This window comes from Asparagus officinalis, chromosome 3 (assembly GCF_001876935.1).
Source record: "Asparagus officinalis chromosome 3, Aspof.V1, whole genome shotgun sequence".
Lineage (NCBI taxonomy): Eukaryota > Viridiplantae > Streptophyta > Magnoliopsida > Asparagales > Asparagaceae > Asparagus > Asparagus officinalis.
The window spans coordinates 30,641,436-30,668,774 of NC_033796.1; the positions used below are offsets into that span (position 1 = coordinate 30,641,436).

Consider the following 27,339-nt stretch of genomic DNA (forward strand, 5'->3'; position numbering starts at 1 on the left):
GGAACGATAACTGCTATGAGAGTGAGGGTTAGATGGTGGTTATTAAAACTATTTTTAAATTATTTTTGAAAGTTATTGTTCATTAGATGTTTTTTTGTTCTTCTCTTTTTAGTAACTAGTTTGCATTTTTTTTACTATAGTAATCTCGCTTTTTTTAATATAAGATGATTTGAATTTTTAGAAGTGCTACAGTATCCCGTTCTACTACAGTACCTTTTAAATGTTACAGTATACCCGTGTGCTACAGTAATATTTTAAATTAATTATTGCCTACAGTAATAATGCTATAGTAAATGTTACTGTAGTATTTACTGTAGCATGAATAGTAAATCTCTGATCCTCCTATTTGTATAAAGGAATAGATAAGGAAGTAGATAGTCTATCTTGCGCCAGAACGGTAGCCCCTAACCCTAGTCCAAAATTTCGTCTTTGACGGCATGGCAGCCCCGCAAGACGATGTATGCATCTCCCTTTCTCTCTCTCATTTTTTTTTTTAAAATTCCCCCACGTCTCTTAAACCCCCTATTTCCCCTTCTATTGTGGTCGAAGAACATTCATATTTACTAATTTTTTTTTGTATTAATGATGGTTAAGCAGATTCAGCAACAATTTCTTGAAGGATTCAAACAGAAGTGTGCAAAAGGGATATATCTAACCCGGAAGTTCCAATCCCTCTGCAATCTAAACGAGTGGGTCGACACGGAATATTCCGATCGCAATACAGAATTTTCAGATCTCAAGATATCGACTACCTTGTGCTGCTCCAATCGCGAAATTGACAAGGAGGTATATACTTTATATAAAATGTGATCCCTGAAGAACAGGGATAGTGTTAATTAATGGAAGATCCCCCTCTTTTTTTTGAAATTTGTGTACAGGTTTATAGATCAATTGGGAGAAATGTAGTGGTTCTCTTTAAGGATCGACTCAAGATTCTTGCAGAAATTAATAAGAAATTTCAACCTGTGTTGGAAGGCACTCCTCCGGTAGTACTAAATACTAACATCCATCATAAAAGCTCACATCATTTTTTTTCCTTCAATTATACTCACGGCGATCTGTTACTTAAATTGAATATTGCTGTAGGAAGTAATAGATGCTCAACTTCGAAAGTTTGAACATGATGCGTTGGAGATTGTTAATCAGGCACGGGACAAGGTTTGCATCTTCTTCTGAAAGGCTACATCTAATTTTAATTGATCCCCAGTTTTGTTTATATCAATTATCCAACCTTTTTAGGCTGATAAAATCATAGGAGGACTTCGAAAAGAGGCTGAACAAATCCTACAACGCGAAAAGGCCCTTTTGCTTTTGTTGCTCCATCGGGAGGACTATTATGAAACGGTATGTGCTGCACATGCTATCTTGATTTAGTATACGGTGGGTCTTGTTTTTCGTCTAGTGATTTGCTGGAGTAATTACCCTCTACCTGCAATAATTTGTTATTGAGTCTTCACACCAACATAGAATCAGTTACTTCTATTTATATTGCTTTTGGTATATTTTGAAATCTACTGTACCGTTATTTAGCCTTAGCGTAACTCTGGAGCGCGTCTTTGTTGCCATGGCAAATCATCTCTTCCTCTTGATAATCTTCTTTTTGTTTTGATATTGTCACGGCTTACTTCCCAAGATATAACAGTGGCAAGACCTGACTATTTCGTCAGCGTATCTATCAGGAAAGAATGCCCAAGCGTCACTAAAGTTACAAAAATATATAATCCATTATTAGATTTGTGGAAACTATATAATATCTGCAAGAATTAATCTAAATAATACTTACCGCTATCCAATGTTTTAAATATAGGTCGATTTATCAATTTATCATTGATATATAGGGTTTGGGCCGTGGCCGATACGATTTTTGTAAAAATTTATCGCATTGTCGTTTTTAGCCGATTTGCCTTGATATATCGGTGTAAATTTCTCCCTCCAAGACCTCTTTCGACCACCTCTCTTGAAGACTCTCGATATTTGGTTAAATGTGCTTAGATTTTATTTTAGGATATTATATTTTATATGCTCACCGATATAACACTGATTTTTACTCTTTATCCCCAATATATCCTCAATAACTGGGATCCGATATGAATTCTAGTTGTCCAATATATTTTCGATAACCGCTGTGTAAAACCTTGCCACTATCTCATCATTCAACACTTAGTGCGCAATTTATATCAACTAATCTACTTAACTGCTATCCCTCCTAATGTTAGCCCTTTTCAACCTAAACCTACAACTGATACGAGTCACCGCTTTCTTTTCCTCGGTAGTTCCTTAAACTTGTTCCACGACACCGCTTTCTTTTCCTGCTTACAGTAGGACTTCCACCACGTGCCCGGAAAGCTTCAAAGTCACAAAAATAATCTTCTCTCTAGACGAATAGCCATAAATAGTAAAATACGTTTCCATACGCTCGATCCAATCATCAAGCCTCTCGACGTCTACACTCCCATCATAAATAGGAATCTCTACTCTGAAATCGATCTTCAGATTTTGGTAAGAACCCTTACCCCATTGATGTGGAACAGTCTTGACGGTCTCGACCTCCTCGTCTGAATTTGAATTCTCACTGTCTCCACCGGATTCAATAGGTTTCTTCTTGGACTTCGAAGAAGATTCACCCTTTTTGTCTCCTCCATGGATGAGATCGATGAGTTACGTGAGAGTCGACCTGATTGTTTCGATCTGCTTCTCCAATGCATCAAGCCTCGCTTGATTGACACTTTCTGTCATCTTCTTCTTCCTTGATTTCTGGACTTCTCCCAAAGATACAAGGATCTTGTCTAACTTCTTGTATTACGATCGAGTAATGACCATGCACAGGATGCCCCCTTCACCGGATCTGATTGCTCTGATACCAACTTGATATGAGTCGTCGCGCGAGCACCTTTGATCGCAGAATTATCAAATGTGGTTTGAGAAGAAAACAATAAAGCACACAAGATGAATCAATTGGTGTAGGACAATACCTTCTCTAGATTATGAGAATCAAAGATTACAAAATCTCACCCTCACAATCCAATTTCACTAGAATAAAGAATAATATCTATATTCTCTTTAGAATCCAATCTGATGTTTAGAAACCCTAAACAATTATATGTCTAACAATGTGAATGACAAAATCATAAATAATCAAGCCCAAAGCCACTTAGAAAACACGTCTCAGGAGTCCAGTTTGGCCCAGGAAACCGATCCGGTCGACCGACATGCTTGCGTCGGTCGACCGGCCAGAGGCATGCTTTTTAACCCTGTAAGCGTATCTGATATCGGTCGATTGATGCTGAACCTTCTGTCAAACGGTCTGGTCTTCGCGGTCGACCGATGCTGGAACCCCTGTCGATCGGCCAGAGTGCTTGCATGCTTCCTGTTTTTCTTGTCGTTTTCCTGCTTTTGACTTCTTTGCCGCCACCTATAGCTCCACCCACACCTCTATTCTCAAGCTACCATGAGAATAGTCTATCCTTAAGCTCCCATGAGGATTGCTAAGCTCCCGAAGCAGAGAGAAGATACACCTGTATCAACAACGTTCTGTTTGCTTGCAACCCCTTTCCTTGCCCAGTGGCCACATTCCCTTCCCCCACAAGATGAGGAAAGTTTCAAAGATGAAGTTTGGTCATTATTGGTTAAAGGTGAGAGTTTTGATTGAAGGCAAAGAAAACCATCACATTCCCTCTCTTTGACTTCGATGAAATTTTCTCCAGCTTCAAGGCGTAGTCATTTGCTATTTATACGGGCTTGTGACTTGTGAAGGATTGCAAATGGTTTTGTTTATGGGGCTGGTTTCGATCATAAATGTTGCAACTTGTAAGTGAGTTTAGTTATGAGTTGATTTTTTTAGAATTCGGAGTGGAATTTGGGCTGTCGGTAAATTGAGTTTTAAGAATACTTTTGTTTAGAAGAATATTTGTTCTGAGTTTGATTAGCAGTGATCGAGTTCAATTGCATGTTACCCTTGCAATTAAACACTACATATTTGCGAGAGAGATTTTGTTTGGTGGTCTATATATGAAAACAACCCCAAAGAAAATATAGTCATAATAGAGTTAAGAAAAGAAAGAAGCATTCAGAGGGACATGTAGTCTATCCTTGTTATGGTGCCCTCCCTATTTGTTGAGTACAGACATAGAAAAGTTTTGTTGGGATTAGTTGGAAAGGTTGGACCTTCTCTTTCATCAGTGACTTTTCCGTTGTACACTCACTGATGAAGACGAGGATGTCATGGATGATCCCCTGTCCATCTCTCGCTAAAATTGATTTAATTAAAAATAGATAGTTATAGAGAAATAAATTTATAATAGGAACCACTAGAATAGTTGGTATATTTCATCAAAAGCTAGTTTTATCCAATGTGTGTTAACTAACTAACATATATCCAGATTTGGTGGGTAAATTTGGAAATAAGATGATTTGAGGGGTATGTATGTATAAACCACTGAAAGTTAATCTCCAGTGCAGTAGTCTTTCTCTACCACATCCATCATTAAATAATATGAACAATCTGTGTCTCCCCATCCTGATTTGATTGCTGAGCAAAGTACCACTACTCAGAATATTTAAGTAACCAAATTTGGATAGTCAGGATGCAATCTAGAAGTGTTGCGAAAGGAAGAGGGTATAAAAATAAGAGCAGCTACTAAAAAGAAAGAAACATTTAGCAAGTTTTTCTTACAAAGAACATCATTTTGCATCGTATACATTTACTTTTCTTACTCACAAAATGATATACATTTACTGCAACCTTCCTTATCCTTTCAGTTGCAGAAAAATGTTGATCTTGAGAGTCTCGAGTTTCTTCTTTGACACACACCCTCATAAAAGGCAAATATTATATTTGTTAAGGGAGGGGATATTGATGTTTAAGAAAAATGTACCTCACATGGAACTAGATTAGTTCTCAACACTTTTACGGTACCATAAATTTACCATTACGACATGCTTTTGACACCTTATGGTTCTGATTCTTTTCAATCTTACTGAGGAACTGCTTTAGTTAGGACAAAACTTCAAAACAGCCCTATTTGCAAATTTAATCCAAAAAACCGACCTGTTTCACCTTTATTTGCAAAAAACGACCTTGTTTCAGCCCTGAGGCTAAAACCAGGTTGGTTTTTGCAAAATAAAGTTCACAAACTTCACGGGAGTTGAAGTCCCGTGAAGTTTTTTATATAACAAACTTCACGGGACTTTAACTCCCGTGAAGTTTTGTTATGAAAAAAACTTCACGGGACTTCAACTCCTGTGAAGTTTGGGAACTTTTTTTGAAACTAGGTCGGTTTTTGCAAATAAAGGAGAAACATGCCGGTTTTTGGGATTAAGTTTGCAAATAGGGCGGTTTTGAAGTTTTGTCCGCTTTAGTTATATTGATATTTGATACGATCATGGCAATGCTTTGGAAACCTTTATAAATGGTGTTGCGTGATCTCTACATTACAATTACAACAGTTACATAAATTATCTAACCACCTTTGGTCCTATTACTTATACTTTGAATTTATTTTGGTTTTAACGAGAAAGATTGAATTTTTTTTACTTTTAATCCATCAGAAGAATTCTGATGCACTCAAGAAAGTATGTGTTTTGAAAGGCTGTATAGACTTTCTTCTGCATTGCTATATTTTGTGTAAGTTTCACTGAAATTTTATACCATTTTTAGAGTGTGCTATTTATAAATTTGGTGATGTTGATAAAATCGTTGTTTAGACTTCTCAACTCTTAGAGAATAACCCCCTCTTGTTTTTTTTCCAGATTGATTGTTTTTTGCATGATGTAAGAGCCTATCGTGCAAGAGAAATGAAAAAAATACGCAAAAACCAAAATCTTCAACGTTCATTGGTAAGTCTTCATTAATACAAGGTGGAAGACCATAATTTGTTGCAAAATGAAAAATTACGGGTGAAAGTCAGGAAGGAGTGCTTTTAACCCTAAAAAAGTTAGTTGGTGTTAAGAATATTCTCTATGTTCTATCTCTTTTGAGTTGAAATGAATAAGATAGAGAATGAGAATCTTCATGGTTCATGGTCATATTCTGTGCAGCTCAATTTTTAGGTGTTTGTCTTGCATTACCCTCCTTCAGAACGTGATCCAGTCTGCTTGCCCAAATATGAATTCTTTTCAATCATGCATCTTGTACTATCTAATATTTTTCAGGTGTCTGTTTTGCATTGTTTTGCAGTTTTAGAGAACTCAAGACTCAATAGTTTACTTCATCCATGGTATTGCAGGCTTTAAAGTTGCAATATATTGCACAAGGGTTGTCCCGCGAAATGGTAAATACGTATTTCGGTGTATGGAGTCGATTATCTAGCTTGGAGGATGCATTTGATTCGTTATTCGCTGCAACATCAAGAAATATTCGAACGCTACAAGATACTACTCGAAAACTTTTGCTAGTTCAATTGGCAGAAAACGATTATGAGGTTATATATGAGTACATTAATTTCTCATGAAGTAGGCTTTCAGCTTAAGTTGCTAACACTTTTATCTTTTTGCAGCTTCTTACCTTAATCGTTGAAGCCGAACTTGATCTCCGTGGCAATGCAGAGAATTTCCGTGAAGATCGTGAAAACGAAGTGTATAGTTTAGCAAATTTTCTCAAAAATCATCCCGAAAGTGACAAGGTACTTGTGTGCATATATATTTACAACATCATATATTTGCTTTATCTTCAATTGTAATATTTTTGAGAACTATTTCAGGCTATCAATACTTTGAGTAGCTATTTTCTGAAAAAGATGGTGTCTGCTGAGAGAACTATTTCAGGCTATCAATACTTTGAGTAGCTATTTTCTGAAAAAGATGGTGTCTGCTGATAAAGAAAAAAGAAAGGTATGCATTCAATACTTTGAGTAGCTATTTTCTGAAAAAGATGGTGTCTGCTGATAAAGAAAAAAGAAAGGTATGCATTTTCTCCAGTATGCTCATCAATTGGTTTTTTATCAACCCTAACTTTACTTCCAACTGTCGAACTTCTTAGGTCAATACATTTCAACAAATTGTAAGAGAACAAAATAATAATTGTCCAGGAATGGACAAAGCTGAAAAATATGTTCTTCTTTTAACAAAGGAGCATTGTGCGAAGGTATGTACTATCAGATAAATATTGTATCTATTAACTTTCTGTTATCCAGCAGCTGTCACCAAGAAGGTATGTACTATCAGATAAATATTGTATCTATTAACTTTCTGTTATCCAGCAGCTGTCACCAACACGTATAGAATAGAAAATTATTTCATTTTTCCTTATCAGATAGTCTTCTCTTCTGTATTCTAGACTTCTTTTTATGTCCATCTTGTGTGCATATTTATCTCCTATTAAATGTTTGAGGTAACTGCACTTTTGAACTTAAACTGTCAACCTGTAGGAGTTCGTATTCAGCAATCTTCTCGAGTACAAACCTTTCGTCCTTTTACCTTGATAATACCCCTTATATCTGTCTGCAAACATTTGGTACGCATCATGTTTCGGACATGGAGACTAGTGCTAAATGGGTGAGAAATTGTTGCCTAGACTTAGTTTCCATGGCATCAGAGTCGGACATGGAGACTAGTGCTAAATGGGTGAGAAATTGTTGCCTAGACTTAGTTTCCATGGCATCAGAGAAAACAAAGGGAAAGGATTTTTGGGTTTACTCCTAACCTACAACTCCATCTAAAACGTGATTTGGATATTTTCTCCTGACGAGCTCTAAAAGTCTGACTCGACCCTTGATCTCGGCAGCAACCTACAATCTAGTTACAAATTCCGCATCATTCCTAGCTCTGCAGCAATCATGAGCGCAATGATGATTGGGTAACAGGAGCAAGCTCGCAATGTCGGAGGCAATTGGGTTCTGATTGGCCAAGGGTCCGGATCTGATCACTTTAGGATTATGGATCTTATTGCAGAAGAGTCTGAACTAGGGTGGATCTTATTGCAGAAGATTCTAAAGGTTGAAGATTGTAATAAGTGGAGGAGTTGCTGAAAGAGTCTTGGAACAAAGGGTGAGTCTATACATGTACCTATTGATGAAGATGATGATCAAGCTATGTGCAGAAAGCATGACATTTAAGGCTTAACTTCAAATTAGGATAGTTTTAGTTTTCTTTCCAACTGAGTTTATTATTATATAACTATATATTGAGGATATGTATAATATTTTGGGTTAGATTTTATTTATCTCATGTCTTCTTGAGACATCTGCTTTGCTTGTTCTCCACAGAAGCATGGAGATGAAAAAGGGGTAATTTCTTGTTGCCAATGACTATAATCAGTAATTTGATTTGATTGGATATTAACATCATTCTTTATCCATGTGCCCATGAATCTCCTTTAGCTCCATTGCAAATGGACTTTAATTTGGACTGGCTAAAGTTGTCTACGAACTAGAAGAAAGGTTCATAGATGAACTTTAAAATGACTAAGAGAAAGATGTAAAGGTGAACATGTGTTACTTTTTTTTGTAAAGGGGGGGGGGGGGGTGCAGGGGGGGTAGTTGCTCTCGTGGTCCTTATGAAAATTGTGGACCAGTAGACATTTTATCCACCTCGCTAACATGGTTCCTGCTATAATTAGTTTATCGTTAATTGCGCTAATTTCCTCATTTATGGCATTGATTGTTATAAAATCTTAGAAAAAATAAATGCATTTTGAAACTTAGCTGGTGAAATTTTCTTAATCGGTAATCCCGAAATAAAATCCTTCAATTGTTCATTGTTAAATTTGTCTCATTTTTAATTAGCTTTTCATTGTAGTTGTTAGATCTGCTTGATATTAGGTTGTTTGATTCTTTAGACGTAGACACATGCTTGGAATGCAAATATCAGTCCTGTTATTGATTTTTGCAGGTGGATGCAGTTCTACGTCAAATAGCGTTGTTCGAATATGTCCTTCTAGGAGACTATCTTGTGTGGAAGAAGTGGAAGGACACAAAGTCAAGTTTAAAATTGCCGGTAACTAACTTTCCTTGATTTTATTTTAGAGCCTTCAATATTGATGCAACAATTTAGGGAATCCGTGCAGATTGAATCACATGTAGAGTTGGAGCTAGAAGGGGAACTAGATCTCCATTGATCAAAGGTATTTTTATTTTATTTTATTACGTCTATGTGCATGCCTTCTTCTATTTAGAACATCCATTATTTGCACCTAAAGGGAGAAAGGAAATAGTACTATTACCAACACAGTGAAAACAGTGATGTGGTGAAGACTGTTCAAGAAGTATGCGTTTAAGAGGTTTTGACATCAATCTTTCTGGATCTGCTTGGACCAGGAAGTAATATTTATTCTTATTGTTATTGCTTCTGGTTATGGGCTTAGCTTAGAATACGAGTGTCTTGAGTGAGGGATTTATGGAGTTGGACACTGGATTCTGCATATATCTTTCAATGAAACGCCCTATACCTCCTGAGTGAGGGATTTATGGAGTTGGACACTGGATTCTGCATATATCTTTCAATGAAACGCCCTATACCTCACCTGATAAGTGCAAAGACAATTTGTCTGCATATATCTTTCAATGAAACGCCCTATACCTCACCTGATAAGTGCAAAGACAATTTGCAAATCTATATATGGAAAGCTTAAAATTAGAATAATGATAATTACACTACTCCTTCCAACACTACTTCCACACCGTAAGCGAGAAGTGTGGGCTCCCTTGATAAATCACCTATTTTCAAAATAGTTAAAAGAGAATTGGTCCCCACAATTTTCTCTCGTATATTGTAGTAGTGTAGCAGTAGTAGTGTAAATGTCACTATTCTAAAGGGTGTTTGGTTCACCAAATTTATAGAAAATTTTATCGAAACCGTCTTACACTAACATTTTTGTAATTAAATGGTGTCTATAGGTTTCCTAAAGCTCATTTGGTTTAAAGAGAGAGATTTCTATAAAGTAAAGAAAAGGGGTATATTTAAACCCACTTCCTCGGGAAAAGGAGTGGCAATCTGACAAAACCCACTTTATCCCATTAAAATGTTACCCTTTTCTCTACTTGGTGGACACCTTTTCCTATTTTCTTCTTTCTCAAGTGAAACAAACAAAAAAAAGGGGAGAAACCTTTTCTTATTTTTGGGCTTCCTTATTTTGTGCTTTTGAACCAAACTAGGAAAGGTACTCAAGATAGAAACCCCCAATTTCTGACACAACCGAAATAAATTTCATAAAAATTTGTAGAAACACTTGGAAACTATTTTTTGTCCACTTCTCCTGTTCCTTTTTTTTAATGATATTCGAACCATACATGCCCCAAAACTAAGAGAAATAGGATGGCATGGCTAGGCTTTAATGGTGTAAACTACCAGTAACTTTTTATAACTGGAAGAAAACATGGGAAAACAGGAATATTTTTAAAAAAAATTGTAAACAAGTTTACTCTTAATAGGCGATGTTTTTCTTGACAATTACTATAGTCTATTTATTTACGTGCAACAATAACAGCCATACTGAAGCATCTACTGTTAGGAATCTTGACCCCAAGATTAGTTTATTTTGATGATAACAAATATTATATATTATGTGTATTATGTGCTAACATTTGTTTTGCAGTATCAGAGCTATATCAATAATTATATTCAAAGAGATACTCAAGACATAGATGAGTTCAAGGCAAAATGAAGCAAAGAAGAAGATATACTTTATTGTCAAAATATAATTTTACATTTTCTTTGCTTAGAAATTTGTACAAGCCTTGATCACTCACACACATGCACACACATAGTGTTAGAACACACTAACACATGCTTAGTATGTTGGTTAACAATAGAAATCACATATGCTAGCCATTAGAGTTTATAGATATTGAGTGAGTCTTAAAACATTTTATTTATACCCCTTATCAATTAGAATCTGGAAAAACTTAAAAGATCAAAGTTGTAGGCCTCTTCAAGAGCTTTCCAACAAATCTTAAATCACATCCTTCCGATATCGGATGAGAAAGTTACAGTCAAAATACTAAAAAGAAAATTTCAGAATCTGAGTTTACAATGTAGTCGACTACTATGCCTTGTAGTCGACTACTAAGCAATTTTCTGACTTCACAGAGTCTGTTTAGACTCAGTGTAGTCGACTACTATAACTTGTAGTCGACTACAGATGCGGTTTTTTCATATTTCAGGTTTTGTATAAGTGACTGTTTATAGCTGTTTTGTGTACGTTTTTAGGGGTTGAAAACTTGTCTTTTCAAGGGCTATAAATGAGTTATAAGTTCAGAAATTTGCACAACTAATTCATACACATAAGATCAAACATTTGTGCATATTCACTCTCTAGTTTTCCAGATTTTCATGCTAAGTGTTTTGAAAAAGAGAGTTTCTGATATTGCCTTGGTTTTAATTATTCTTAGAGATTGTATAGGCAATATTCAGAGAGTTAAAAGAATCCTAAGCCACTACTGCACTTCACTACACATTCAAGGCTTATAGGATCAATTGTGTTCTTGCTTCAAAAAGGATTTCTCTCAGGTTTGAGAGGGTTGATCTCTTGGTTTAGAGATTAGGTGGCAATTGGCATGGTCTTGTCAATTGGTGTTACAATTTGCATGGTCTTGCAAATTGGTTAGGTTTGCTTTTGATTTTGTAAGGTTTTAAAATCATAGTGGAAACTCTCAAGCGGGATTTGCTTAAGGACTGGATGTACACTGGGAGGGTGGAACCAGTATACATGCTTGTCTTTGTGATGTTTATTTTCTGAGATTGCCATTCTTTCTTTGCAATTTATAATCTATTTTGCAAACTCACCCTCTAGTGTTGAAGTGTAAAGCTTCCGCAGATTTTTATAAGAGCGCACTCTATTCTTAAGGGTCACGATCCTATACTTGGTATACATAAGCAAAATTAGGACCCTACATCTACAAGCTTATATTTATGTATATGTTAGATATCTCACCATTATAATTTATAAGGCCCTAGGAGATAATTTTAATGATCAAAGATAACAAAGAACATTTTAAGATTCAATACTCTGTCCTTCCGCTTGATTTGCAATTTCTACAAGAACCGAAGAAAGAGAAGCTTAAAGTATGATTGTGAAGGAGCATATTAGAGGGTTTCGAGCTAGTTTTAAATTTAGTTTGATACAAGTTTTGTAGAGTTTTTTTGAGGTCGTCATTGTTTGGCTCAGGTCACCTGCTCAACCAGTCATTGTTCTTTCCTTGTGCACTACCAGGACAAGGGGAAGCTAGCCACTGTTCTTCTTCTTGTTTCGTTCACAAAGGGTGAAGGGATCGCACAAAGCGATGGACGGGAAAAGCTCACAAAAGGGGGAGAGGATCGCACAAAGCAGAGGAGCACAAAGCTCGGGTTCTCTTTTTTTTCACCCGTCTTACTTCTCTCTGTCATTTTATCAAGGGGGCAGCCGACAAGAGAGATAGGCTAGGGTATGACGGAAAGGTGGGAGCAGACCTACATGGATGGGAGATGTGAAAGAACAAAGGTGTGGGGCACTGGCTTTTTAGCAAATGGGCCAGCAAAGGGTGTTGGGCCAATAAAATAGCGACAATCTCCACCTTTGGCCTAAGGTAGTGCACTGAGAAAAAACACGGAACTGCAGAACTCATCATCGCCAAACCATTACCTGTATGATCACAAAGAAGATACAAGCAATGGAAGAGAATACACAAAGTAAACTCAGATCACAATGATCAAAGTAAGATCACCAAGCATACCAAGTCCCTAGAGGACCGAACTCTACCAAACGGTCATCGAGTTCAAAGGGAAAAATCACAAAGCTACTAAACCACAAAGCAAGTCAATAGGCCACAAAGGCAACACACAGAGCAAAAGAAAATTACCCAATGTCAAAAATTAAGATTCTTTGACACAAGATAAATTTTTCAGCATGCAAACACTTAGTATCCATGACAGCCGGATTAAATTCTGAGGGAATTTTCTCCAACTTGTCAATACATTTTTCAACTATATCCCGAATGTAATAAAATCTAACATCAATATGTTTAGTTCTATCATGAAATACAGGATTTTTGCAAAGTTGAATAGCAAATTGACTATCAGAAATACAACCATATTTTTATCAAGAAAACCAATTTCAGATATAAGGTCCCTAAGCCAAATAGCTTCTTTAAAAGCTTCAGTGGCAGCAACATACTCAGATTCAGTAGTAGATAAAGCAACAATGGGTTGTAGTTGGGATTTCCAACTTATGCAAGAGCCACACAAAGTAAACACATAGGAAGTGGTAGATTTTCTATTATCCCTATCATTTGCATAATTGGAATCTACATAGCCAACTAGTTTAACACCTTCAGAACACTTAGAGAAGGTTAATCCTATATCCACAGAGGATTTTAAATATCTTAAAAGCTTTAACACCTTCAGAACACTTAGAGAAGGTTAATCCTATATCCACAGAGGATTTTAAATATCTTAAAAGCCATTCCAAGGCGTTCCAATGAGGCATACCAGGATTTGACATATATCTACTCAAGCAACTAACCGCATATGCAATGTCAGACCTAGTACTAACCATGAGATGCATGACCGATCCTATAGCATTCGAATATGACACCTGCTTCATATCATTTATTTCAGTTTCTGTCTTGGGGGACTAATCCTTACTTAACACAAAATGAGAAGTAAAAGGCATATTCACAGATTTGGCATCAGACATAGCGAATTTACTCAATTTTTTTTAATATATGAACTTTGGTTTAAAACTAGAGTAGATTTGTTTTTGTCCCTAATAATATTCATGCCTAGAATTCTTTTTGCATTGCCTAAGTCTTTCATGTCAAAATTTTCACAAAGACATTTTTGAACATGCTCAATAGACTTCAAACAAGGACTAACAATCAATATGTCATCCACATAAATTAAAAGAAATACAGGCACAGAGTCTATATTCTTATAATACAGGCAATGACCAGCAGAACTTTTTTTAAACTTTAAAGATTGCATGCATTTATCAAATCTAATATTCCATTGTCTAGGTGATTGTTTTAAACCATACAAAACTTTTTTTAACAAACACACATGATCAGGCAATTTAGAGTCCACAAAGCCCTTAGGTTGGTGCATATAAATATTTTTATCAAGATCACCATGCAAGAAAGCAGTAGTTACATCCATTTGTTTGGTGCATATAAATATTTTTATCAAGATCACCATGCAAGAAAGCAGTAGTTACATCCATTTGTTTTAATTCTCAATTAAAATGAGCAACTAAAGCAAAAGCAGTAGTTACATCCATTTGTTTTAATTCTCAATTAAAATGAGCAACTAAAGCAAGCATAATTCTAACTGTAGTGAATTTGATAATAGGAGCAAAAATTTTAGCATAATCAATTCCCTCATTTTGAGTAAATCCCTTAGCTACTAACCTAGCCTTAAACCTAACATTTTCAGATTCTTGTTTCACCTTAAACAACCACTTACAGTCCACTACAGAACAACTAGGAGGTTTAGGATCAAGTTTCCATGTTTGGTTAATTCTTAGGGATTCCATCTCACTCTTCATAACACTAATCCATTCTTCAGAATATTTTGACCTTAATGGTTCTCTATAAGTCTTAGGTTCATTGCACTCAAGGGATTCAAACACATTAAAGGTAAATTCAGACATATTACAATCAGTCAAATTGTAATCTCTATACCTTTCAGGTTTCCTAATGATTCTTTTATTTCTATCCCTAGTGAGTTGATAATCATTCAAATCATGCATGATAATCACTCAAGGGATTCAAACACATTAAAAGCAAATTCAGACATATTACAATCAGTCAAATTGTAATCTCTATACCTTTCAGGTTTCCTAATGGTTCTTTTATTTCTATCTCTAGTGAGTTGATAATCATTCAAATCATGCATGTTATCTATTTCTTGCATATCATGCTCCACCTCATTAGGAATAATCTCATCTTGATTTTTAATAGTTATATCATTTAATTTCTCTTCAGAAGGTGATTCAGGTTGATTAATAATAGGCATTTGCTCCACCTCATTTGGAGCATCATTTTCAGGAGTAGGGACAGATAAAGGTAAACAAGGAAATTTATTTTTATTAAAAACAACATCTCTACTTATCACTACCTTAAACTCCGGTTCACTCTTATTCCAAAGCCTATAACCTTTTATCCCTTCAGGGTATCCTAAGAAAACATATTTCTTAATATTGGTTTAAGATCCTCTAGTCCCAATTCGCTGCACTCTGAGGATCAATTTGATACAAGTTTGGATGGGGATGATGATGGATCCAGTTTTATGGGATCGACTGGTCCAAAGGGAGAAAAGATGAAGAAATCTCTGGATGAAATACTGAAATCTTCTGATTTCATGATAAATCCGCAACAATCTCTGCATCCAACTCAGATTAATGGAGTTCAAGCTAGGCATCTCTATGGTTCTCAAATATCTGGAAATGGTGCTAACAGATCCCCTAGGGTTTCCTGGGCCGAAGAGGTGGAATTTGAGGTAACTTCTTCAGATTTTCCTCTGATCCAAGGTTCTTCTTCAAAGTCTAGACTCAATGCTTCAGTTTCTGAGATTTCAAAAACTTCGGATACAGTTACATTGATTTCTGGTGTGAGGAATACTGTAGAAGTCAGATCTGTTGATACTAATGAGGAAAATGTCCTCACTAAGGACCATCAACCTGATCCTGGTTTTAATGAATCTGTGTTTTTGCATCTGGGTTCCCTGACCAATACTGCCTCTTTTACTGCTGATGAATGGAAGCAAGGTGAAGAATTATGGAGAAATGCATTAATTGGGCATGTTATAGGATTGAATGTCAAATTTAAGTCAATGGAATCCTATGTTAATAAGCTTTGGGGTAAAATTTCTATACCTAAGACCTCTCTTATCAAACAAGGGTTGTTCCTATTTGATTTTCAAACTCAACAGCAAATGAATGATATTCTTGAGGCAGGGCCTTGGTTTTTTGGATCTAGACCCTTAATGTTGAAGCCATGGAGTATTGATACTGATATAGAAAAATTTCAGGACTTCTCCTATCCAATGTGGGTCCAATTTCCAAGATTAAAGCTCAATCTCTGGAGCTCAACTGGAATCAGTAAAATTGCTAGCCTAATTGGGAAGCCTATTACTACTGATAAGCTCACGGCTACTAGACAGAGGTTGAGTTATGCTAGAGTTTTAATAGAGGTGAAACTCCCTTTTAAAGAGCCTTTGCCAGATTCTTTGAAGATAGAAGGACCTGATGGAAAAAGTTATATGCAGCAAGTCTTTTATGAATTTAAGCCTAAGTGGTGTTCTACATGCTGTATAGTTGGGCATGATACTGAACAGTGCAGGAAAAACAAAACTAAGAAAATGTAGGTTCCTGTTAACAGACAGACTGATAAAGCTGCTGATGGTAATGTTGTACATGTATCTAACCCTGGGCCTAATAAGGAGTCATTGCATGAGAATGTAATTACTTCTTTTCCTGGTTCTATGGATCATGTTATTAGTTCATCTAATCAGGAAACAAAATCTGTTGAGAAACATGCACAGAATGGAAAACATGCACATGAAGATTCTGAACAGACAAGTAGGGACTGTGGGGGCAATTTTGGTTTGAGTCAAAGGGATACCATCCCATTCTCTAACCAGTATATGCAAATGAATGATCATGCCTTATTCTCATCCCCAATAGCTTCTGGTTTTCAACTGATCAGTCCAACTGTAAATGCATCAGGGTTTACAAATGTGAACAGAAACAACATAGCAAGGAGAGTTAATATAACTGCACCAGTTACTTCAGGTACTCTGCCATCTCTCTTCTCTCCCCTAGAGCAGCTAATTTCTGATCCATCCTGTGTAGACAGAGGTGGGAAATCTTATTGATGCATCTTGCTATCTGAAACATTAGGGGATTCAATAAATCCTCTAAACATACAATAGTCAAGCATTTTATTCAGGAATATAATCTCTCTTTATTAGCTCTTTTGGAAACTAAGCTCTCTGAAACAAAACTGCAAGGTCTAGCAAATAAAATTACCAAAAGCTGGAAATGGGTCTCTAATGTACAAGAAGCTGGAAGTGGAAGAATATGGATTCTCTGGGACAATGATATTTTGACAATTCAAAATGTTATTTTCTCAGAACAATGTATTACATGCACTATTGAATCCAGAGATGGAAGGTTTTTCAGTCTATGCACTATTGTATATGCCTCAAACCATTTGGCCAGCAGGAAAAATCTATGGAGGGATTTACTTACCTTAAAGCAAGGTGTTAACAGTCCATGGTTTATTGGTGGAGACTTCAATGCTATAGCAAGTTGTGAAGAGAAAATTGGAGGTTTGCCAGTTACAGAATCTGACACAGAGGATTTTCAAAACTTTATTAATGCTGGTCAGCTGTTGCATTTAAGACCTACTGGCTGTTACTATACTTGGTGTAACAAACAGGAAGTTGATAGCAGAATCTGGTCTAGACTGGATAGGTGCTTGGTGAATGAGGACTGGATCCACTCATACACCTCAAGTCAGGTGGAATATCTCATTCCAAATTGCTCTGACCACTCTCCAGCTTTAATTACCATTGAAGATGATATTTCTGAGGGGAAAAGGCCATTCAAGTTCTTCAATATGTGGGTGAAACACCCTGATTTTATCTCAACAGTTCATTCTATATGGGATCAAAGCAGTGAAGGCTACAATATGTTCAGATTTCATACTAAGCTCAAAAAGCTTAAACATGCCCTTAAAGAGCTAAATAAAAATCATTTCATGAATATAAGTGAGCAAGTATGTAGAGCAAAGGAAGAGTTAGCAGATATTCAAAAGCAATTAAATGATGATCTTTTCAACTCAGTTTTGATTGCAAAGGAAAAAGAATGCATCAAGAAATATGACAGATTAATTGACTGTGAATCTTCTTATTTTAAGCAGAAAGCTAACATTAACTGGAGCTTGCAAGGAGATAAGGGATCAAGATTCTTTCATTCTATTATGAAGAAGAAAAGGCACCTTAACAGAATTCTGACTCTATACACTGACAATGGGTCTAGAATCACTGACAGATCTGAAATTATTGCAGAAATCATCAATTATTACAAAAAGATTCTGGGTACTTCTGTTCCTACTGCAACCCCTGATCCAGAAGTGATAGCAAATGGTCCTCTTCTCTCTTCTGAACAGAGGCAAATGCTCAGTCTTCCAGTTGCTAGAGAGGAAATTAAACAAGCAGTATTTTCTATGTCTAATGACAAAAGTCCTGGTCCAGATGGTTTCAGTGCTCTCTTCTTCAAGGCATCTTGGAACATTATTAAAGATGACCTTTATGCAGCTGTGGAGGAATTCTTTAGCTCTGGGAAATTGCTTGGTTCTATCAACTCCACCTCCATCACATTGATCCCAAAAATCCTTAATCCTCAGTATGCTGCAGATTACAGGCCAATATCATGCTGCAATTGTATCTACAAGATCATCACAAAAATCATTGCATCCAGAATTCAAAAGGTCATGGGATTCTTGGTAAGTGAAGCTCAGAGTGCTTTTGTCAAAGGTAGATTAATTTCTAGTAATATTCTTCTAGCTCATGAAATAGTCAAGCACTATGGTAGAAAGCACATCTCCCCTAGAGCTGTTCTGAATATTGACCTTAGAAAAGCATTTGATACCATTAATTGGGGTTTTATAAGAGCTATGTTGAAAGGATTAGGATTCCCTGATATTATGATCTCCTGGATTATGGAATGCATCTCCACTCCCAGGTTTTCAGTATCCATTAATGGTGTTCTTCATGGCTACTTTCAAGGAGCTAGAGGGTTAAGACAAGGTGACCCCATTTCTCCATATTTGTTTGTTATTGGGATGGAATACTTGTCTCGCAAGCTAAACACCCTTAAGAATGATAGATTGTTTAAATTTCATCCCAAGTGTTCAAGATTGAAGCTGTCACATTTAATATTTGCGGATGATCTCCTCTTGTTTAGTAAAGCAGATATGTACTCTATCACAAGATTGAGGGACTGCCTAATGGAGTTTAGTCAGGTCTCTGGTTTGAATCCTAATCCCTCTAAGTGCTCAATCATTATGAGTGGAGTTGAAGATGGCCTAAAAAACCAGATATGCAGCTGTCTTAATTTTTCAGAGGGGATGTTGCCTATTAAATATCTGGGGATGCCACTTATCTCAAAAATGCTTTCATGTCTTGATTGCTCTCCTCTCATCAACAGGATATCTGATCAGTTTCAAAACTGGCAAAATACTAGAACTTTGTCCTATGCTGGGAGATTGCAAATAATAAAATATGTCATCTTGGGTATTCAAATTTTCTGGACAAGTAACTTCATACTCCCTGTTAAGGTGCTTGAAAGAATTGACAGCATGTGTTCTAGTTTCCTTTGGGGTCACAAAATCCACTTAGTATCTTGGAGCTCTGTTTGTCAGGACATAAAGCATGGTGGCTTGGGTTTATTTTCAGCTAAGTTCTGGAATTATGCAACAGCAGCTAAGCTTCTTTGGATGATACATCTTAAAAAGGATATTCTGTGGATTAAGTGGGTGCACGGCACATATCTGAGACAAACTAGTATCTGGCAGATACAGTCTAAAAATTGTGACTCATGGATGTGGAAACAGCTTCTAAAAGCTAGAAACATGATGAGGGATAAGATGAGAAGTGTTGATAATCTCCTGAATGCAATTAATAGCGGCTGTGTTAACAATAATATCAGCATTTCATCAATCTACATGGTGCTTTTTCAGCAGCAGCCTGCTTTGTATGAAGGATCAGGGACTGTTTGGGGGGGGGGGGGGGGGGGGCCTGCTTTGTATGAAGGATCAGTTGGGGGGGGGGGGGGTGGCATTACCCCAAACATTCATTTATTCTGTGGCTAACTTCTCTCTCCAGATTACTCACACAAGAGAGACTATGCAAAATGAGAGTGGTAAGCTCTAACCAGTGCATATTGTGCTCGAGAGATGGCCAGGCAGAAACCTGTCAGCATATCTTCTTTGATTGTCAATATTCTGCATATATTTGGAGGAAAGTAATGGAATAGCTGAAGTTCAACTGGCAATCATGTAGTTGGAACCAGATTTTTGATTGGTACAATAGGAATTTGAGGGGTAAAAGCTTCAAAAAGAAATTGAAAAGAATTGCACTGTCAGTATCTGTCTATCTGCTTTGGCAAGAGAGAAATCTAAGGCTTTTTCAGCATAAAGCCAGAGGGCCTGATCAGCTATTCCATGCGGTGAAGTTGTGTATATACACGAAGATTTTAAATGAGAATATACCACATCATATGAAAGATTACATAGAGGATTTGTAAATGAGTGTTGACTGGATTCATATAACCAGTCTCTAGGCTTCTTGTAATTGGATGTGCGCATTCATTTCTACATTTGGTGATGAATAAAGTTTTCGTTCATTGACCATAAAAAAAAATAAGAAAACATATTTCTTAGATCTAGGTTCTAACTTAATCCTTTGATGCACATAGCCAGCACACCCAAAAATTCTCAAATTATTTAAATCAAGAGGTTTGTCCGTGAACACAAATTCAGGGCATTTCCCTCCTAAGGGAACAGAAGGAGACCTGTTAATTAAATAGGTTGCATTACAAACAGCTTCTCACCATAACTTCTTAGAGAGCCCAGATGTGGCCAACATGGCCCTCACCCTCTCTAAGAGAGTTCTATTCATCGTTTCAGCAACCCCATTTTGCTGGGGTGTGTAGAGAACAAATTTATATCTTTTAATACCCCAAGTAGCACACAAATCATTCAATTGTTTGTTACAAAACTCAAGACCATTGTCTGTTCTAAGAGTTTTAATTTTCTTTCCCGTTTGGTTTTCAATCATAATTTTCCAGTTTTTAAATTTATCAAAAACTTCAAATTTTTGTTTCATGAGTAAAACCCAAACTTTTCTAAAATAATCATCAATTATGGAAATAAAATATTGGTTCCCTCTATGCGTAAGAACACTAAAGGGACCCCCCACATCAGCATGCAAATATTCAAGTACATCAGTGCACTTAGACTGATTAGGAAAAGAAGAAATAGGAAAACTAACCCTATGTTGTTTTCCTAACACACAAGATTCACAGAAAGGAATAGGGGATATTTTATCACAACCAAAGTGACATCCTTTATGCAAAATTTCTAATCCTTTGTTACTCATGTGACCTAATCTATTATGTCATGAAACAGATTTATCACCTATCACAGAGTTAACAGAAGCAAGCACATGTTCAACATGACAAACATACAAATTATTTTGTTTTTTAGCAGTAAAAATAACAAGAGAACCTTTCAAAATTTTCATAACCCCTTTACCCCATTTTCCCTCCAAACCATCATTTTCTAGAGATGCACAAGAAATCAAGTTATAACGTAAATCAGGAACATGCCTAACATCCTTCAAAGTAAACACAGAACCAGAAGAAAACCTAAGGCATACATCATCAGTTCCTAAAACATTACATTTCTTTTTATTTGTCATTACCACAAAGTCATTCTCTATTTTCTTGTAGTTTGAAAACATGGTTTTAAAAGGAGTCATATGAAAAGTACAACCAGAGTCTACTAACCAATCTGATTTACACAAAGAATCTCATATGAAAAGTACAACCAGAGTCTACTAACCAATCTGATTTACACAAAGAATCAGATAACACAGAGTTCAAATATGTACTAACCAATCTGATTTACACAAAGAATCAGATAACACAGAGTTCAAATATGCATAATCACAAAGATTATTAATCATGAAAATTTCACCTATTTTGCCCTCATAGACAGCCATATTAGCATGATCATTTTGCTGATTTTTCTTAGGCTTAGGACAATATTTAATAAAGTGACCAGTTTTATGATAATTATAACATTTTTTAACTTTAAACCTAGACTTAGATCTACCCCTTTTATTTTTGAATTTTTTCCTACTTGATTCCCCATTACTAGCATTCTTTTGGTTATTAGACCTAGTCTGAGGCCTACCCCTCACATGCATAACCTCACCAGAATTTTTATTTCCCCCAGAATGTTTTAAATCTAATTCCTTACTCTTAAGACCATTGACCATAATGTCAAGGGTAACCTCATCTCTACCATATTTAATAGCAGATTTTACATCACTATATGAGTCAGGAATAGCATTTAGAAGGGCAATAGGAGTATAGTCGTCTATATGTTTATCACCAGTTAACTTAATATCTGAAATAAGTTTTGTGAAAACATCTAGGTTCTGCTCAATGTCCTTAGACATATCTAATCTAAATTTGAAAAAAATTTCAAGCAAAAATATTTTACTGGGCAAAGAGGTTTCAGTATAGAGTTCTTCAAGTTTATCCCAAAGGGTTTTAGCAGATTCCAAAATTTCAACTTTTCTAAGCACAGAGTCAGATAAGTTCAAATAAACTGTGGAACAAGCATTTTCGTTCATTTCAGCCCTTTTTTCTTCAGTGTCAGAAGTCAAATAAGTCTGACCAACAGCCCTAAAAGACTTCTGTTAAATTAAAATGTTTTTTATTTTTTATTTCCAAATGCTAAAATCAGATTTTCCGTTGAACGGAACCATACCATATTGATTAGCAGCAAACATTCTTCGCACAGAAAAACAAACAGCAACTAGCACGAACAAATCAGATTTCGGTAATTATCCGGCTCGAAACGTGTGAAGCAACTAGCACGAACAAATGAGAAGAACGATGAACTGAAGCAACTAGCACGAACAAATGAGAAGAACGATGAACACAAAGTTCTTGTTTCAATCTCTTTGTTCTTCCACACGAGCACAAACAATAACTGAAAAGAACGATGAACACAAAGTTCTTGTTTCAATCTCTTTGTTCTTCCACACGAGCACAAACAATAACTGAAATTTTTTTTTCAGAAACATAAAATGCAAATATAGCTAGGAAAATTTTTCAAAATTTATTAGGCTCAAAGTGTGTGAAGCAACTAGCACGAACAAATTGGGAATAACGATGAGCACGAAGCTCGGGTTCAAACCCTTCGTTCTTTCGCACGAGCACAGACAAATTTTAATTTCAGCACTTGATCGCAGCGGAAATAATACCAAAAAGTAAACGCAGTGGAAATGAAAAATTGATATAGCATCAAATAAAGGAGCAACAGCAACAGGAACAGTTCCACGTTGGAAGCATCTGGTTTCCTTTACAATCATGATATATTTCCCTGGCCATAAGCTTTTGTATGGGTTTTCCTTGAGTTCTTTTTGGCTATTTAATACGTGAGAGGCATCTTTGATATAAACATTCATGGTGGTCAATGCTTGGCAATTATATGAGAACAATGAAACCACGACCATCAAACATGTACTCACATGGGATAATTCCACATGCTGCCTACTTATTTTCTTTGGGATAATAGAAAGTAGTATAATCAGTACTCACAGAAGTCTAGCGTTTCTTAGTCTTTTCTGTTTTTTTAAGCTCTGTGGACGACTTCTGAGGTGTTAAGACGAAATTATATGCAAAACAAATAACACGTGATACATCTTGATTATGTTTTGTAGTTAAATGCAGTAACTCTCTCTCTCTCTCTCTCTCTCTCATAATAACCCTTTCCTTGGAAGAGTGAAATCAACATTCTCATCCCTCTCTCTCTCTCTCTCTCTCTCTCATAATAACCCTTTCCTTGGAAGAGTGAAATCAACATTCTCATCCTGGCTTTACTAAACTGAACTAGAGATGTACAACGTTCTCTAAAATTATGACGATCGAGTAAATTGATTGCATATAATGTAGTCTTGGAGACGCTCTCTTAGATTTAATCTAAGGTGTGATCTTTGTGTGTGGGGAAAAGTGTTTCTAAGGTGATACCTTAGACTAAATCTAAGAAAGTGCCTCCAAAACTTTATTATGTGCAGTCAGTTTACTCGATTCAATTCATTTTGATTTATATGCCTTAGATTGTATGTAAACAAAAAAAAAAAATAGGCATAATGCATTAAGTGGTTTTAAATTAATGGTTTTGTGATAATATAACTACCGAGACGCTGAAAAATATGTGTTACGCATCATGATTTTTATTTTGTAGATGTTTTAAACATTTAAATCAGAATGAATGGAGCTGATTATTTATTGGAATAGTCTAATCCTAGGATCAAGAGACGTGTTTCCTTTGATTGGATATAAGGTGTCACATTAGGAATACTTTTTCCTATGCGCGTGCATGCGTTCGTGTTTGGGTGTATACAGTGTTCTCTATGTATAATAAGTTAATAACCCTCTCGTAGCAATAGGGAAACATTGAAACAACACTCGCACCCTCCATTGAAGGGTTCAATACTTTGTTGAGATCTTGATGTTTACGTCCACATATTCTTTCCATGAAATAGTTTGCTTATTCAGTTATGTACTCACTACTCAAAAGTATCTTTAGTCCACATATTCTTTCCATGAAATAGTTTGCTTATTCAGTTATGTACTCACTACTCAAAAGTATCTTTACATGCAAGAACATGATGGGATCACCTCTTATATAATTACTTTTTTATCGCTATTTTTTTATTCAATAAATTAATAGTGTTTTGGCACTCACACCATGCACAACACATGCTCAAAATGGATGTTTATTGGTGGCAAAAATGATAAATGAAATTATGGAGACATGCAGGGACTGGTATCTTTGTCTTAATTGATTTTTTTCATTTTTAATTGTTCTTTTCTCTGAAATTAATAATTCTGCTTTTCGTGATAGATTTTCAGTTGCAAGATTATTGGACTTTTGCCGCAGTGGCTGTTCGAGGGTTGTGATTGTGCTCATATGAAATGCATGTTGTAATATCATTAGGCTACATAGTAATGCACAACATAATGAGCCGTTCTAGGTGCACATTGTCTTGCCATAGCATAACTTATTTAAGTATGCAAGATTGGAATTGTTGGAAACTTGTGTTCGACCTTTTTTTTCGGGAAACACTGTTTTTATATGAACCTAGATGCTGTTAATTTATAAAAATTGCAATCTTGAATAGCAATTAGGATGCAGGTGCAGTGAGAAACTTGGGTCTTTTTGTACTAACGGACTTCTGAAGGGTGTGGTCTAGTTAACTCTGAATGCTTGTGCTCGATGCTAGTTGAATCTACCCATCTTATTTATTTGCTAACATGAATAGTTTGAAGTTGAGTTGGACTAGTGTTCTGTTGTGTGTGTGTGTGTGTGTCAAGATTACATCGTCAGGACCATGGGAATAATAGCTATCATGACAGTCATTGCACCCCCAGAAATTATCCTCAACCATTTCTTCCTCCACATTATCCATCTGCAAGAACCAAATGACATTAACATGTGTAAATTGTGCATAAATAGGAAGCTACATAATCATATGCAATACCAAAGTTAATGAGCATGCAAGTACTATCTATAAATGGATTTTAATATACCAGTAATTGAAACTGAAAATATAAACATTAACCAAGACTGTGATTTGTATGGTATGGTTAAATTTTTTTTTTTTTGCAAAATCTAACAGTTATTTAAACGTTAAAGAAAATTATTAATTATCTACAAAAACTATGATTATCTCTTGCATGCATAAGCATTGATAACTACTTGAACTTATGAATTTTTTCAAATTTTTTTTGTTCCCTTGAAGGGAATTGGTATTCTAAGCGTAACTGAACAACTTTTGAGATTTGGCGTTCACAAAATAGTCCAATATCTAATAAGTTTGTAATATAATTTGCGTACATCAAATATTCATCCTATCCACACATATAAAAACAATAAAACCAAAAGACATCAAAATAGAGTGTTAACTCTTTATTCAAAGGATGGAAGGAGGCTTACAGATATGCCAGAAATGTAGCTGAACTTGTGGAGTACTATAAGAAGATGCTGGGCAACGCAGTGAACACAACAGAGCCAGATCCTGCAATTATCTCTGATGGCCCTATTCTCACAGACTCCCATAGAAGTACTCTAGGATCTCCTATCACCAAAGAAGAGATTAAACAAGCTGTATTTGCAATTCCTGGTGAAAAAGCCCCTGGACCTGATGGTTATAGTGCATCCTTCTTCAAAAGTGCTTGGGATATCATTGGTGAAGACATGATTAAAGCTGTGCAGGAAATTTTCAAGTCTGGTAAGCTTCTTGGCTCTCTCAACACAACAACCATCACATTAGTTCCTAAAGTTCTAAATCCCAGCTCACCTTCTTATTTCAGACCAGTTTCTTGTTGTAATTGTGTCTATAAAGTGATCTAAAAAATAATGACCACTAGAATTCAGAAAGTTATATGGTATATAATTGATGATGCACAGAGTGCCTTTGTCAAAGGAAGGATTGTCTCAAATAATATTCTACTTGCACATGAGCTTGTCAAGCATTATGGTAAAAGTCACATATCTCCTAGGGCTACCCTCAACATAGATTTGAGGAAGGCTTTTGATACAATAAGATGGAGCTTTATCAAGACCATGCTAACAGGTTTGGGATTTCCAGCTAATATGGTAGGATGGATTATGGCATGTGTAACTATTACAAAATTTTCTCTATCTCTCAATAGGTCACTGCATGGATACTTTGAGGGAGCAAGGGGATTGAGGCAGGGTGATCCTTTATCATCATACTTGTTTGTTATTGGGATGGAGTACTTGTCCAGGAGGTTAAAAAAACTCAAAACTGACACTTTGTTCAAATATCACCCTAAATGTTCTGGCTTGGGAATAACTCGCTTAATCTTTGCAGATGATTTATTGCTATTTTGCAGAGCTGATATGAACTCAGTTAGTAAATTGCATGGTTGTCTTCAAGATTTTAGCAGGGTATCTGGTTTGGAGGCAAATCCAAGTAAATGTGCTGTGTACTTGGGTGGAGTTGAAGATAATATCAAAGGCCAGATCTGTTCTCGCCTGAATTACTAAGAAGGCTCTCTACCAGTTAGATACTTGGGGATGCCTCTGATTTCTAAAAGGCTTACTCATCTAGATTGCTCACCATTGATAAGAAAAATCTCGGAGCAGTTTCAAAGATGGCAGAACAGAAGGAAGCTATCATATGCAGGAAGAATTCAATTGATTAAATCTGTCATTATAGGGATTCAGAATTACTGGACAAGTAACTATGTGCTACCCATCAAGGTTCTGCAAAAAATTGATAAAAGATGCAGTAACTCTCTCTCTCTCTCTCTCTCTCTCTCTCTCTCTCTCTCTCTCTCCTCTCTCTCGCTCTCTCTCTCTCTCTCTCTCATAATAACCCTTTTTTTGGAAGAGTGAAATCAACATTCTCATCCTGGCTTTACTAAACTGAACTAGAGATGTACAACGTTCTCTAAAATTATGACGATCGAGTAAATTGATTGCATATAATGTAGTCTTGGAGACGCTCTCTTAGATTTAATCTAAGGTGTGATCTTTGTGTGTGGGGAAAAGTGTTTCTAAGGTGATACCTTAGACTAAATCTAAGAAAGTGCCTCCA

The 27,339-nt window shown here is 36.0% G+C and overlaps 1 protein-coding gene across 4 annotated transcripts; it reads left to right on the forward strand.

Moving 5' to 3' along the window:
• On the forward strand, window positions 365-24,937 carry LOC109833632. 4 transcript variants are annotated; one of them, XM_020401374.1, is made up of 13 exons: window positions 365-458; window positions 598-786; window positions 879-986; window positions 1,087-1,158; window positions 1,240-1,344; window positions 5,749-5,835; window positions 6,225-6,419; window positions 6,495-6,620; window positions 6,763-6,828; window positions 6,977-7,081; window positions 8,827-8,931; window positions 9,002-9,058; window positions 24,618-24,937. In XM_020401374.1, the coding sequence occupies exons 1-12, from the start codon at window positions 438-440 to the stop codon at window positions 9,050-9,052; spliced, it is 1,230 nt and encodes a 409-aa protein (XP_020256963.1). In that variant the 5' UTR covers window positions 365-437; the 3' UTR covers window positions 9,053-9,058; window positions 24,618-24,937. The 4 variants fall into 4 exon arrangements, with proteins under 4 accessions (XP_020256963.1, XP_020256961.1, XP_020256962.1 ...); XM_020401372.1 differs by having other exon boundaries at window positions 388-458; window positions 595-786; XM_020401373.1 differs by having other exon boundaries at window positions 388-458; window positions 595-786; window positions 24,626-24,937.

What these genes read in the sequence shown, in the direction of transcription:
- LOC109833632 (XM_020401372.1), top strand. Translation starts at nt 438, where the DNA reads ATGGCAGCCCCGCAAGACGAT. An exon ending in TGTTGGAAGGCACTCCTCCG is followed by an intron (nt 987 to 1,086) that starts GTAGTACTAAAT and finishes ATATTGCTGTAG; the next exon opens with GAAGTAATAGATGCTCAACT. An exon ending in TTAATCAGGCACGGGACAAG is followed by an intron (nt 1,159 to 1,239) that starts GTTTGCATCTTC and finishes CAACCTTTTTAG; the next exon opens with GCTGATAAAATCATAGGAGG.